General features: G+C 48.6%; 5 protein-coding genes across 5 annotated transcripts; all 5 read right to left on the bottom strand.

The window, feature by feature from the left end:
* Positions 1-197: 197 nt before the first annotated feature.
* STEHIDRAFT_119531 (uncharacterized protein) lies at positions 198-1,369 on the bottom strand. The gene is made up of 8 exons (XM_007301606.1): positions 1,341-1,369; positions 1,176-1,245; positions 1,045-1,083; positions 886-965; positions 712-765; positions 517-643; positions 380-435; positions 198-322 (listed from the first exon to the last, which is right to left on the bottom strand). Exons 2-5 carry the CDS (start codon positions 1,184-1,186, stop codon positions 731-733), a joined length of 165 nt encoding a protein of 54 aa, XP_007301668.1. The 5' UTR covers positions 1,187-1,245; positions 1,341-1,369; the 3' UTR covers positions 198-322; positions 380-435; positions 517-643; positions 712-730.
* Positions 1,370-1,833: 464 nt separating this feature from the next.
* On the bottom strand, positions 1,834-4,075 carry STEHIDRAFT_154402 (cytochrome P450; the record flags this gene model as incomplete). The annotated part of the gene is made up of 12 exons (XM_007301605.1): positions 1,834-1,938; positions 1,992-2,121; positions 2,179-2,298; positions 2,360-2,462; positions 2,533-2,741; positions 2,794-3,070; positions 3,128-3,146; positions 3,215-3,258; positions 3,322-3,539; positions 3,603-3,658; positions 3,720-3,846; positions 3,909-4,075. The coding sequence occupies 12 exons, from the start codon at positions 4,073-4,075 to the stop codon at positions 1,834-1,836; spliced, it is 1,575 nt and encodes a 524-aa protein (XP_007301667.1).
* A 383-nt stretch (positions 4,076-4,458) lies between these two features.
* On the bottom strand, positions 4,459-6,889 carry STEHIDRAFT_75400 (aldehyde dehydrogenase family protein). The gene is made up of 14 exons (XM_007301524.1): positions 6,820-6,889; positions 6,486-6,761; positions 6,298-6,421; positions 6,212-6,234; positions 5,984-6,154; positions 5,747-5,923; positions 5,479-5,676; positions 5,277-5,422; positions 5,156-5,218; positions 4,993-5,082; positions 4,896-4,933; positions 4,815-4,832; positions 4,622-4,760; positions 4,459-4,558 (listed from the first exon to the last, which is right to left on the bottom strand). The coding sequence occupies exons 1-13, from the start codon at positions 6,852-6,854 to the stop codon at positions 4,671-4,673; spliced, it is 1,449 nt and encodes a 482-aa protein (XP_007301586.1). The 5' UTR covers positions 6,855-6,889; the 3' UTR covers positions 4,459-4,558; positions 4,622-4,670.
* A 798-nt stretch (positions 6,890-7,687) lies between these two features.
* Positions 7,688-10,347, bottom strand: STEHIDRAFT_119529 (uncharacterized protein). Its single transcript, XM_007301604.1, has 8 exons — positions 10,217-10,347; positions 9,900-10,166; positions 9,710-9,837; positions 9,571-9,647; positions 8,554-9,516; positions 8,384-8,497; positions 7,928-8,328; positions 7,688-7,828 (listed from the first exon to the last, which is right to left on the bottom strand). Exons 1-7 carry the CDS (start codon positions 10,339-10,341, stop codon positions 7,948-7,950), a joined length of 2,055 nt encoding a protein of 684 aa, XP_007301666.1. The 5' UTR covers positions 10,342-10,347; the 3' UTR covers positions 7,688-7,828; positions 7,928-7,947.
* A 724-nt stretch (positions 10,348-11,071) lies between these two features.
* STEHIDRAFT_154400 (uncharacterized protein) lies at positions 11,072-11,569 on the bottom strand (the record flags this gene model as incomplete). The annotated part of the gene is made up of 3 exons (XM_007301603.1): positions 11,072-11,104; positions 11,191-11,344; positions 11,403-11,569. 3 exons carry the CDS (start codon positions 11,567-11,569, stop codon positions 11,072-11,074), a joined length of 354 nt encoding a protein of 117 aa, XP_007301665.1.
* Positions 11,570-13,838: the final 2,269 nt, after the last annotated feature.

Genomic DNA, 13,838 nt, shown 5'->3' with positions numbered 1-13,838 from the left:
AAATACCGCTTTTTGGGTCCTGAGTTGATCTGAGTCCAGACCGTACGCTACTATAAATGCGTCAGTTAAGAGCCAGCCCCGCTCGCCACTAGATGTAGATATACTCTTGAGTATGACACTTCCGGCATATTGTTTGATATGTGCCATGAACAGAGAGGGCGAGCAATGTAGCCTGTGAATCAACAACCTTGCCTCGAGTGTTTGTATCAGGGTGTAGCTCTCGACTTTCGGGGGTGTCATTTCTCGGTGAATTGCTGCACGATGGGCGCGCCACTGAGGGCCATAAGGCAGAAACACTATCCGTTTACCCGTTCCAGCGTAGCTGCAACATGGCTTCTCTGTAAGTAACATGATAAGATAATATAAGGATACGCCTTACTCGCCAGCTAGCACTAAGTGAGGTCGGGAGGAGTAAACGGACGATCTCGTCTCAAGCTATAAGTATCGAGACGTTATGGAAGTCAGGAGACAATTTTAGAGGCCGAATATAAACACTGAACGTGAACATGGGCGTACTAAGTCGACTGCGACCTGATAATCGTTGATTATTACCGTGCTTTGACCACCTAGGTTCAGATAAACGATCGGGGAACGCAAATCTTGTGCGAGTCGATCAAACCATATCCACGTTCGCTTAGAGGGCCTGTCAAGCAAAATGGACACAATTCCAACATAAAACGAGTAGGATATATGGAAAGAAAGATGACCAACAGCAAATGTAGATGTCCTACTATGGGAAGGCCTGGGGGACTCGGAGGTAGATGTCTTGAAGTCCAACGCAATCCAGCCATGAATGCGATGCATAATGTGGTGCCGAGCAGAGACGCAAGTGAGAAATTCGTCAAAGACAAAGTGACGGTAGGCCACAACGAGTACATTTCATACAAAACCGATTGGCCTGCACGAGGGGAAGTGGCAGCTCCAGGCTTGAGGCGAGTGTCGAGTTTGACCAAGGTCGCCTTGACCTATATATGCCCTCAAGTGAGCCACATGACATCTTGACTTCCCTTTGATCAGAGTCGGAATGGTAGTCGTGAGGCCTACGTTGGCATAATGCTCTCAAGACTCAGTCTGAGTACGAGTCTAAGCTTAAGTGGACAGGACATGATGCATGATGGAGATATGGAGAATCAGATGCGGCTCTCCACTTGCCAGTCATTTTATAGTCGACGCACAATTCGGTCATGCCTCATCTGAACAGAACAGGCGCGGACAAGCAGTGCGCTTGAAATATGTTAGAAGAAGCTGGGACTCAAAATGACCCAAATGGTGGTGACGAGTCCAGGAAAGGCGCATCAGCCGAGAACATGTCAAAAAAAGAAGATGCCATGCTATCATACCTGGGTTATCCACGGGGAGTGGCGACGATTCTGAATTATTAAGTTGGGTTAGACAGCCTGAGCTTATGGCGAGAGCAGAGCCGGGCAGAGTAAATGTAACGACCGCGCAAATACATGTCGTCGAGTTGTTGTCGAGCTCAGTCTCAGAGTCGAAGGCGACTTTCCTCCCGATCGTCTGTTGTGCATTGTTTGTCAAGTGGCGATCTTGACACGCCACCGAGACAGAGGTAGCGCTTTCGCCACATCATTCAGATGCGCCGCCGTTGAATTCAGCGTACAGGAACATCTGCGTACTCGTCAACACAGGGTTATACAAGATATAATCCACTGATCCAACCTCTGGTACCGGGAGGTACCTAAGACCGAGGAGTTGAATCTGACTTCCTGGCAGACCATCTCTGATTCTTGTTATACTTACTTACACCTGGGCCACTGGCAGGACATGGTGATTATTCTTGATCCAAGACCACAACGATAACAAAAACCTCCTGGTTCAAAGGCTGCGAAGCCCTTCTCTCGCAGCCTCGGCTTGCCTATTCAAGTCCGCGACACGGTTTTCTCGAGGTGAGATGTCGCACTCGAATGGCTCCGGCTTGATCTATGGTGCTGTGGTAAGTTCTACTCCCAATACTATTCAAGGGAAAGGCTTACATTGATACCTGTAGTGTATGCTTGAGTGTCAACTTCAACTCCGTCCTTTACTCTGATATCAAAGTAGTAACATAGGTGGGCAAGAACGATGTAGAGTGAGTTCGCGGCAAGATGTCGTCCTGGGCAGATCCTGATGAAGAACTGTTAGCATTCGAGCGAGACGAGACAAAGTATTCGGTGCTCTAACCTTCTCCCAAAGCCGAAAGCTGGATGACCCTCAGTAAGGTCTCCGACCCCTCCAAGGCGTTCTATCCATCGGCGAGGTTCAAAGCGCTGAGGATTGTAAATTTGACCGTAAGTCTCGGAACTGCGTAAGTTCATCCTATAGTCAATTATTGTCGAAATAAATAAATCAGGGTAGGACATACCTGAAGCACATTTCCCAGTGATTGGGAAGAACAACAGCGCCAGCGGGAATCCTGTGTCCACGAAACGTATCATCCTTGGTGGCAGATGACAGGTGAGGAAACCCTGAGAATTGTTGGCGCTCGAGATCAGTCTAAAAATCCTCGGGAGCGGTATGTCTCTGTCCAAAACACACCTCCAGGAGTTACGGGTCTCCATCGCAAAGTCTCTTTGACCATCGCTCTTATGTACTCTAAAGACTCGAAGTGGCTCATCGAGGGGGGCTGATCACCACAGACTCTGTCGACCTCCTCCTGTGCTTTCAGATATACATCGGGGTGCGTGATGGAAGCCAAAACAAAAGTTGCCAAAGAGGAGCCCGTAGTGTCCGTCCCAGCTTCGAACCTGTCAATCGTCAGTTTAGAGAGGGTCATTTGGTGCTGAAATAGAGACATACATTGATCCTGAAAGATATGCGACATCAAGCTCATCCATACCAGCTTTCTCTCGGTTAAACCAGAGTCGAGAGGCAAATGTTTGTTCGGCCCTGATTTGTCCTGCTTCTACTTTATTTATGACATCTCTCACCAGCCCTTTGTACAGATCTTGATTGATAGTGCGTGCACGGATGACAGCGGGGCGCCATGGGGCCAAGAAGTCGGGTAGAAGATCGAGTACAGGAAATATATCGACGAGGTTTCCAGGATTTGATAACTCTGTAAGGTATCGCATGACTAGAAGACGTACAACGTAAGTTAAAAACCCGCTTTGAAGTCAACTTTGGGACTAACGTTCTGTCACGTCATCCACCTAGGCAGTATCCGAGCTTTTATGAGCCTCTGAAACAGCGTGCAAACTCAAAGGACAAAAGGCCGTACCGCTTTGTGGGTCTCCGCATGGTCTGACTCCAAACCGTACGCAACTACAGATCCGTCAGTTACTTCCCATGGAGGTTTTCGGTCATGATACTATGATGCTGACATACTCTTCAGAATAACGCCTCCGGCAAACTGTTGGAATAGTTTTATAAAACTGTCGGGCGAGTGATATAGTTGACGCATGAGCAATCTTGCTTCGAAGGTCTGAATGAGTCCATATGATTCAATCTTCGGAGGATTCATCTCTTGGTGGAAAGCTGCCCGATGAGTGCGCCACAATGGGCCGTATGGTAGAAGGACCAGCCTTTTACCCGAACCAACATAGCTACGACAAGAAAGTGTCATAAGGTCATGTAGGCAGATAAATCGAAAGGAACATTCGCCTTACTCGCCGGACAATACCAAACGAGGCCGAGAGGAGTAGACGGAGGACTTCTTGTCGAGCTAGAATAACGAGACATGAGCAAGAGGATGATATTAGAAAACAGTGTAGATATTGACACACTAGGTCTACGGCTGTGTGGTAGTCGTTGATTATTACAGTGTCCTGGCCACCCAGGTTGAGATAGACGAGTGGGGAGTGCAAGCTCCGTGCGAGTTGGCCAAACCATATCCAGGGTCGCTTTGGTGGCCTGTGTGGGTTAGGGCGTCAGAATCTATAAGTATAGAAAACGTGTGGTAAACAGAGACAAACATAAGATGCAAGTGCCCCAGTACAGGAAGACCCGATGGACTGGGAGGGAGGCTCAGTTGGTTCCAGCGTAGTCTGGTTACCAAAGCAATTGTGATGACGCCTAGCATGAACGCAAGGAGCGAGCTTTTGGATGTAAGCCAGACAGCCAAGGGCCATGGTGGAGACATGGTGTGGGGACGATCAAGGAGACCCGGACGTCGTTCTGAATCTGAGTACGGGTCGACTTGCTATATATAAGTCTTATTTTCAGCCATATGACTTCCGGTTTGACCATGAATCCCGAGAGACCCCAGAATAAAGATGCTATCAAACTCGAGTGCAGACTTGGTATAGGAGGTATACCCTGAAGACCGAGACTATTGGAGTTCCTATATCAAGAACAGCCCTATTGTGAGCCCTGCAGATAACACGAATGATAATCTCGAAGTCTATCGCAGCCTTGGAGCTCAGATCAATGGCTTTCCTTTTGGCACGAATGGTTATGCATACCCCGGCCTCTGGCCGATTATAGCGCGTCACTCAACTCTCAAAATCCCGCATCCGAAGTATCGGCCTACAGAGTTTAATGGCATTGCAATAGTCATACGACCGTCCGGACCTGTATAGAAGAAGAAACGGAGCATAAAACGATGGTCTACCCACGCAACAGCCTGCATGCACGATCGTAACATGAGCGACCTCAACACGGTGTATAAACGACTCGGAAGACTTACTACTCACGTTGTCCGCTTGTCTGATTTATGAATATTGAATCATCGGACCTCAGGTCCGTGCTTTAGTTAGAGCGACTGTTTGTATATTTGTCCAGGAGAGAAGTCCCTGACGCCCGTGCTCGACGCCGATGCCGGAGTGCTACAAGTACGATCAGCATATTAGAAAAATAACTGTTGCGACCGTGTCTTTCACCTTAACGCCTCCGAAAGGCTGAAGATAAAAAAACGTTGAAGTTAGAGGCGTGGCGAAAGAGAGACGTAAAGATGGACGAACATGATCCCAATGGAACAGTTGCGATTCGTTAATCCAGACTGAGCGGGTGATAGTGGGTTTGTCAGTTATTCTCGATCGTAAAGCGCGGGATGCCCACCTGTACCAGCATCAAGCCTCTTCGATATCATCTGTGCATGATCCAAATCATTGGTCCATACAGTTGCGGTTAGTCCATAGGGACCATCGTCTGTGATACCCAAGAGCGCATAGAAACATGAGAACTCATTCGTTTGGAGACCGACGAGACCGGTGTTGCGTACTCATTTGTTTGATGACTTTGTCTTCATCCTTCCATTTCAGCAGGGGCAGTATGGGGCCAAATTCTATTGAACAACAACGTGTTTAATCTTTTGTGCGAAGTGGGCGTATTTCATCACTTACGCTCTTCTTGAACGATCCTCGACTCCTGTGGCGGACAATCGACAATACTGATCGGCAAGAAGAAACCCTTGCTATCGGGTCCCTGAATAGTGTCCCCTCCCAGGGAGAAAGCATAGCCATTGGCGTGACAGTCATCGATATACGATCTATAGCCGAATCTTTAGATACTTTGAGTTATAGACCTTCAGAGGACAGCACTTACTTGACCTTGTCGAACTGAACGCGGTTTTGAACGGGGCCCATACCAACATCCGGGTCCAAGCAATTCCCGATCTTCACCGTCTTAGCGTAAGCCACCAGCTCGTCTCGCACGGCCTCGTAGACATCTTCGTGTATATAGACGCGTTTGATCGAGCAGCAAATCTGACCAGTATTATGGAAGCTGGACCAAAACAGCTTTCTGCTCTCATGGTGCGACTATGAGCGAGCTGCAATATGTGGAGGAAACCTTAGGCTCAAAATGTACATACGGAGCAAGGGATTTGGGGTCGACGTCTGGGTAGACAAGCGCCGGGTCGTTTCCTCCCAGCTCGAGGGTAAGGCTCATGAGGTTGGACGCTGCGTTTCGCATGATGGACTTGCCCGCGGCTATGGAGCCCGTCAGTGATATGCGCGAGATTCCAGGATGGGTCGATATCCAAGGTCCTCTGAATTGGACGAAAACATTCAGCGTATTTTCAGGGCGATCAATATTTAGCGCCGCTTACAGTTCATCGTCCCCAGAAAGAACAGAGAGCACACCAGGTGGGAGGACTTGCTGGGCGAGCTCTACGAATTTAATTGCACAGAGGGGTGCAAAGGGTGATGGTTTGACAATTACACAGTTCCCAGCAACCAAGGCAGGGGCGAGTTTCCAAACCATCAATGACAACGGAAAGCTAAAAAGTGAGGGGTTGGACGGAGTGGCACAAACAACTGGCAAAATGGCGACTCACTTCCAAGGTGTTATAGCAGCGCACTGGGAAAATGATGAAAATGATGAAAAATTTTGATTGTAACTTGAAGTAATAAACATGCTTACCACTCCGTGGGGAACGTAACGAGTGACAACCGTGCGATTGTCATTATCGAGGAGAACCTCTTCAGGCAGTGAAGCGCCAGCAAGTCCATGTAGCCAAGGACCGCAAGATCCTGCTTCAATAGTCCTACGAACCCACAATCGTATTTAATCATCGAATAGAGCGCTCATAAGCCCAATCGAATACGCACGCAAGCTCTCGATTCTTCCCTACTTCCTTGATGAGAAGGTCCGCAAACTCGTTCACTTTCTCATTCATGAGGTCCCCTAGCTTTGCCACGGCTGCTTGTCGAGTCTCGATCGGCACGGAAGCCCACGCAGGGAATGCGCGTGATGCTGCAGCAACTGTCTCGTCCAAAAGTTCCCGATCAGCCACCGGGACGTTAGCGAGAACCTCCTCGGTCGTAGGATTGACGACATTGCTGGTGGTTTTCGACCCGCGCTTCTTGCCATCGACGATGTGTTGACTGTACAACATTTCAAGGATGAGTATGAAAGTACTTTCTCATTGACTAGAGAACTCACAAGTCGCTAATGAAAGAAAAGATAGGGGCCGTCATGTTTCCGATATTTCTGAGACACCTAGAACTCGGAGGACTAGAGGATAGAGGCAAGAGAAGAGACAGCAGGTGGACGCGCTTTATGGATGGATGTCATATGATCAAGAGAAGAGAAGAGCCACAGATTGTTCACCAGCATTCTCACACCCATCCACGGAGATACAGGAACGCACGCTGAGGTGGCACTACGAACCGCTGCTTACATCTCATCCTATCAAGAGGAATGTCAATACCCGTCAGGATATATGGCGATGCCTCAGCACACACCTTCTTACGCGTCTTACGGAGACACTTTCAAACCTGCTCCTCTAAGTAATGTACGATGAAGGTTGGGGGGCTTGAACGATGATCTGTTGCCACGAATTCCATATCTCTTCAGGCTCCAGCAAAAGTTTGTATTCAATGTTGATGCCAACTCGACACTTTTGATAAAAATCTGCCGAAGAGATTCCTCGTCTTCGAAAGCTGGATGATTGTCACGGTCGCGCTCAGGGCGAGCGCGATTGCCACGCTTGACTAATTTGAAAACCTGATTGAATCTCCGCCGCGGCTTCCTGCCGGCATCGGCAGTGACGGGACCTGTGGCAACTTTTCTTCTCACTCTAACAACGTCGTATTCCAGATCCTCAAGGAAACTGGCTAATGTTTAAAGTTGACTTCCAAGCGTAAATTTTAATTTTGCCTTGGGGATCCATAAGGCGAAATAGGTCAAATAGTCACAGTATCCGAAGTCGCCCTAGGTCAGTATCCCAGTGGCTGACTGTGGTGCTCAACCACTGGAAACACGTCATCCAAGTTATTGCTCTACAGAGTTTATTGATAGCGTTATAGTCAATCAGAATTCCAGACAGAGGGAGATAGAACATAAGGTCGATGGCATATCTACTGACAAAGACCAAGCAAGAACACATCCCGATAATGCGACCGTATGGCTATGATCGCCAGCATCCCGTCACCAGTCGACATTATGAGTTCTGAAAGGGAAAACAACGCCATTAGCTACCGCACTTGAGAAACATCTCCACAAAAATTCCATCCCGCAAGGAGAGATGACAATAAAATGCAATGCTTACCACACACCCTCTTACGCATCTCACCTCGACACCTTCGAACCCGCTCCTCCGAACAATGTGCGATAAGGGTTGGGCGGCTTGAACAATGAACCGTCAAGAAGAGTTATAGGTCGAGGATCCCATACTTCCCTCCAGCGAAAGTGTTTGTTCACAAGCTCTTCGCGGAGGCCTGTCCAAAACTCCGGGTCTTTGTCGCACAACATCGCATAACATGCGTCAACGTCATCGTCGCCATGATAGACCTCTGGATCAATAGTTGTACTGGTACTTGTGAGGTCGATGAGGACGGCATGGTATCCGAATTCCGGGTGGTGAGGGCAGAGCAGCTGCTCACTGTGCCAGTCGTGCTGAGAGACATCCGCACATTGCAGTGCGGAGATTATATGGCGAATGCTCTTGATCTGACACAACTCTATCAGTATAGGCTTTCCCATGAATTCACACGGCAACACTGACAAGCTGTATTTGTTCGTCATCGCAAAGGGCTTCGGCACGTAGACGTGCTAACGAAGGGGCTTCGACGAATTCCAGGAGGATACCGTACACCACGCGCCCATCAGGAAGGGTAAACTTGAATCGGAAAAGATCAGCTGAATCCGATTGAAAGGCAACACAATAGCTCTTACCTCATGTGCTCCGTAATACCACGGCAGTACAGAGCCCTGTAAACATGCGAGCCGAGTGTACGACGCATGCTCATAGCGGACAGAGTCCTCGCTACGTCTCCATCGTGTCCACCACCGAAACGGCAACCCCTCCTTCACCATCTCAGGCGTAGGCGATTTCATATACGCCTGCCTATCGTTGAACAGTTTAACGCAAAGCTTAGCGGAGGACGGTGTAAAATCATCGTCAACGGAAACCATGCGGCACCGGTATGTCGTGCACTCGCGCTCGGCGGCAGGTGGTGCAGACGGGGTAAGGTCGTCCATAATCTCGATCGAAAAAGAAGAGGATGTCGAGAGCCGCACAGTTTCCCGGAGTATATCTCTCCTCTGGGTGCGTCTCAAATGATCCTGTGTCTCTGGGTGCATTTCGTGCATATCATAGTACGACTTCAGTAGATGTTCCCGTCTGAAATATGCGTCGGTACGTGCGAACAGTCGCACTCCAGGAGTTAGGGGTCTAGGGGCGGTGGCAAGAGCATGCTCCTTCCAGCGGAAGAACTGGAGAGCTCGTCCTTGATCCCGAGTCAGAGTAAAATAATCGAAGTCTGCGTGGTGGCGGCACGTCTGGAATACTTTGTTATCAGGGTCCATCTGCTTAGCGGGGTCTATGATGCAACCAAGCGGAAGTGGTCTGTTGAATCTGAAGGGCTTCGCCATTGTATTGGCGGGAAGAGCCGCATGCACGCATGCTGCGATTGCTATGCGAAGGGCAACGCATCCGGAGTCAAGGGAAATGCTCTCGAAAACGGCATCACGTTTCTTGGATAGAGCCGGAGGGTGTAGAATAAAGAGTGTGGAAAAGTCACTGCAGATAATAGGTCTCGCAGGATGTTGCCTCCAATGGCCACGCACACATTCTGCTACAGCTACTGGCAGCTGTAGATGTATAGATATTGCCGATTTTCTTAAAGTGTCCTGCGGCTGCAAAAATACATTATAAGGCAAGTGGCACAATCGAAGGTCAAGGAACCATACCAGCAGGATAACCACAGGAGTACCCTGTCTGTCGGCGGACACTTGCAAATCGCTTTCGACGGAAACGACGGAGATACCTGCGGCAGCCGATGCAAGTGCTTTATAAACCTCAGAATCATTTATATACGGGCAGACATACCTTGGGTCAGGGCGTGAAGCACGCAGCTCAAACGAATCTTGGCGGCGCTGGCTCCTAGATGTGACAATAGTGACAATATGGGTGCGACGACAACGTCTTTGTGATATGCATTGATATCAGAGCTGGACCTGGTATTCAGTGTGTTGTCAGATATTTATATCTGTAAGAAAACATAAGCAGAAGGACTTGCGGAAAGGCTCGCGTGGGTCCAACGGTGGGGGAGACCGGCACTTTTACCAAATATTGGTAGCGTAGATCATGAACGAGTTTATCGACAGTTTGAGCCAAAGTGGACTCTTGGGACGATGCTTTTCGAGCTACTGCAGAAGTATTGGAGCACGCCGAGTTAAACGCACGATCATCGAAAGGAGTGGGTCTCGGTGGTAGAGGCATGAGGAGGATCTCGTGTGGTCGGCGTGATGGTGGCGATCCTCGCGATAGAGTACCCATGTGTACTCTTGTACAATTTCAGAGAAACGACGACGTGGGCATGATGTTATTACTCACCGTTGTGATAGAGCACGAACAATATGGTCTTGTAGATGAGTTCCGACTAATTTCTGAGCGTAGAGGAGAGTCGGAAGCCAAGCTTGCATCGGCAGGCCGTTGTGGAGTCGCAGCCTCAGACTCATGAAGGTCTATATATCCCATACCAATCAACGCATGGTCAGAATATACTTCGGCTATATGTCTCTGTGCAGTACTCGCCTTGTTCTCCAGCTGGATAATGCCAACGTCACGATGGGAGACAATAAAAACCGCGCAACCTGATAGCCTGGAGCACGGACCGCACTTCCGCATCCGCATGCGACATCTTTACCGTTAGCTTGGTTCATGTTTGGATCTTGTGGAATCCGGTAGCATGGCTCACTAGATCTCAGGGCTCAGTCAAGACTCGCTCAGCGCTCTGTGCTCGTCCTGAAAACAGTCCCACTCGAGATGGACTCGTGTATAAGTTCTCTTTCATAACTACTGCTTGCTTACTGTTAATACAGCCAAAACACATATTTGTAAACAAATTTGGCCATTGAAAATAAAACACCATCTTGACACCATCGTAATTTCGCAGACGAGTACCTCTAGAGTACCTTTGTTCGTAACTAATAGTACAGATAGAAATTGAAACAAAAAGAAAACAACTTCGAGAAGAAGAGTTGAAAAACTAGGCATAATTTCTGATATCGCTCACTGTCACAAGCAAACGGTATGAAGTGAGAATACCCTCAACGAGCGGTAGACGTAATAAAGACCAGACTCTGGCAAAGACCTAGCACAAACGACTCCACAACCCTGCAGTGATTGTTTGTGACCATGAATATTCCTCGGAGATATGGCCCCATCTCACAACCATCTCTACTCCATTCAATTTCCTATCTGCTGAGCTTTGTTCCAATCCTAAAGAGACAGATGCATAAATAAAGTGTTCAGAGGGTACTTGTCCACTCGTCTGGAAAAAAGACCACGAGAGTAGCACTACTCACTTTCACAGCGCCAGTCCTCGGTTCAGTGAAGACTTCAATATCCTCATTGGTATCTTCAAAGACATGGGCTGTCCCGATGGGCACGTTGTTCACGTCGAAGATATCTATGGTACAGTGCGGTCGGGAATCCGAATCGGATTTATGGATGGCATCGCTGAAGAAAAAGACATGATCAACGTCTGCGGCGAGGGGAAGACACACATATAGCGTACTGTAGGAGCATGCCACTCGCGGTCGGAAGTTTGTCTGTAACTTTCTCTTTCTGAGCCCAGAGAGCTGTAAGCGCGATTCTCTGGGATTCAGTCACGAACGCGAGCCTCGCGGCCCGCTGACTGTTGAAGAGGGAGCGGAAGGTGCCAAAGCTGAGACGAACAGGCATAGAGGATTTGCTAGGGGTGGAATGTGGTGTTTTTTGGGTGTTGAGTGATGTCCGAGACAGTTAGCGACTCGGGCACCCTTTATATATGCATTTCACTTTGGAATATTAGGGTCCAAATTTGCAGAGGCACCTGCTTGGAATAGAGTGGCGTTGTTCAGTTCTACAACGAGAGCTAGACAGCCCGGTGGCCAAAGGATTGAGTTTGGTAAAACTCTCTCACACATATGTCTTGTGTACGTTACATCCGGGGTAACTATGAACAAAAACAAACGATACGTAGTGGACAGTCCCAGGGGCGTGTCAGTAAAGATATGGACATCACGGACCACGCCTAGGGAGAAAGCATGCCTCACATACTTTTTGCACCGGGTATCAGGGATATGAACGGTTGCGGCTGAGGAATGGAAGATCATACGAGCATGAGAAGATATTCCTTCTATCAAAATGAACTAGGCTGTCCCTGTAGCGATACGATCATCGTGTGAACCAAATATGCCAGAAAGCTCGTTGTGTGTACTAGGTCTGTTGACTACCATGAGACCGAGGAACAACACTGAGGTCTCTGCGTGCCTATGGCGGAGTTTTGATGCAAGATGTGACCCGCAAGATTCAGTTTATATGCCAGTATATAGCGATACTGTTGGGCATACATCCTCGGTGACTCGTATTTAATCACCCTGCAAACTTGAAGCTCCGCTAGTGGACAAGTCAAAGAAGGCCGCATGTTGATATGCGGTGTACGCACATTCAGATGATGAAACTTACCCCATGATGTGGCCGAGATGACCTCGTGTTTTATGAGCCATCCCAATTTTCGTTCTCGGGTCCCCTTTCGATGGCAGGCTCTCGCGGAATCCGGATCCATGATCCGGGTCAGAGTCCAGGTAAGGTTACTGCTGTCCTTGGCTTATATTCGAACAAGAGTTCCGACTGGAAAGGGTCTGGCTCTGAGCAGATGAAATCTCATAACAAATGGCCTTTGGGGAGGAATCAGGGTGAGCTGCAGGGGATTCGATGCAATTGAACGACGAATGAGGCTCCTAGAGGGTGCAGACCGCCAATTGTTCGTTATAGTCAAATGTCCCATGAGGTGGGATTGCTGCGTAGCAATGCTACAGCACGTCTCACGAGTCAGGAGGTGAGGCATGCAGTTGTAGAGTTGAAACTTAAGCCTACAGCGGCCCTGGATCCTTGTTTTCGGACAAGGATGTATCATCTTGTACCTTGAAGGCCGCCCCTTCTCTTCTGATTCGTTGTTCTCCGTGAAGCAGACTCAAATATCATGTCAGGAGTAATCCTGTAACTGTGTACTCTGGCATATGACCGTTGACAGCAGCTGCATGGCTAGGCCACTGAACAAGTCGTGGGCTATTCGAAGCGGAACAGTGTGATACTGCATCAGGCCTGACAATGGTCCCTCGACAGTGGTCATATATTGCGGCCGAGAGAGGAAAGACAATTGGAATTGTCTTTCTTCTCGAAGGAGACGTTACATCACCAGTGGGTTTGAGTTTTAGATGCATACGAGCTCCTATTTTATCTCCTCGGCAGCGTTTCACTTGAAGTGTTGAATCGAAGCAGAAATGTGATTGTTCACTAGGACAAATTAGTTGTGTCTGCTTCACCTGTTACGAGATACGCAGACCGCCTCTATCCTGATAAGTATTCCAATCCATGAATCGATAATACTTCTCGAGCCATTTCTCCTCATGTAGTTAGTGCGATTCTTTATGAAGCACGCGCATCATGGGAGAAATTACACCATGACGTTACTCCGTGCACAATCGCTGGGGTTGAAGGGCGAGAGCTCAATCTGAGGTATAGGGCTAGACTCACCAGGGAGCGGCAACTTTCCCGTGGATGACTACTAGGCCCTCAAGCTACTATCACTGGCCCTTCGTTCGGACAATCTGGACTGCAAAAAATCTAGTCCATGCAGTATAAGGTCTCCTGCCATGAAACTTTGCACACGCAATGCCCACTACCAGTGTAGCTACATGCTCATGCAATTTTGTTGTGGATTGCCTGAGAGAAAGGTCGTCGATCGGACAGCCGATCCCGCCAAAGTGTCCGAAATCGCCCCCCTTCGATCTCCCACTGCCATTATTGTACTCAAATCACTTCGCAGATGGTCTAGTGTTGATTTAACATGATTTATAAGAGCTTGAACGGGGAGAAAGAATAGGGAATTGGGTGTGTTTTTCGCACTGACCGAACGACTGTTTGTCCGAACGAGGGGACACTAATAGTATAATGAAACGCTCATCGT

This window comes from Stereum hirsutum, assembly GCF_000264905.1.
Source record: "Stereum hirsutum FP-91666 SS1 unplaced genomic scaffold STEHIscaffold_4, whole genome shotgun sequence".
NCBI classification, from domain to species: Eukaryota; Fungi; Basidiomycota; class Agaricomycetes; order Russulales; family Stereaceae; genus Stereum; species Stereum hirsutum.
Note: the sequence above shows the minus strand (reverse complement) of the source record. Positions and strands in the feature narration are given on the sequence as shown.

Coding starts and splice junctions, on each gene's coding strand:
- STEHIDRAFT_119531 (XM_007301606.1), bottom strand. Junction 966..1,044: donor CTTGAGAGCATTATGCCAAC/GTAGGCCTCACG, acceptor GGGCATATATAG/GTCAAGGCGACCTTGGTCAA. Junction 766..885: donor CGTGCAGGCCAATCGGTTTT/GTATGAAATGTA, acceptor TTGGACTTCAAG/ACATCTACCTCCGAGTCCCC.
- STEHIDRAFT_75400 (XM_007301524.1), bottom strand. CDS start 6,854: ATGACGGCCCCTATCTTTTCTTTCATTAGCGACTT. Junction 5,924..5,983: donor CTTTCTGGGGACGATGAACT/GTAAGCGGCGCT, acceptor CGTCCAATTCAG/AGGACCTTGGATATCGACCC. Junction 5,083..5,155: donor CAAAGTCATCAAACAAATGA/GTACGCAACACC, acceptor TGGGTATCACAG/ACGATGGTCCCTATGGACTA.
- STEHIDRAFT_119529 (XM_007301604.1), bottom strand. CDS start 10,341: ATGAGTCTGAGGCTGCGACTCCACAACGGCCTGCCGATGCAAGCTTGG. Junction 10,167..10,216: donor GTTCGTGCTCTATCACAACG/GTGAGTAATAAC, acceptor AAATTGTACAAG/AGTACACATGGGTACTCTAT. Junction 9,517..9,570: donor CTCCTGTGGTTATCCTGCTG/GTATGGTTCCTT, acceptor GTATTTTTGCAG/CCGCAGGACACTTTAAGAAA.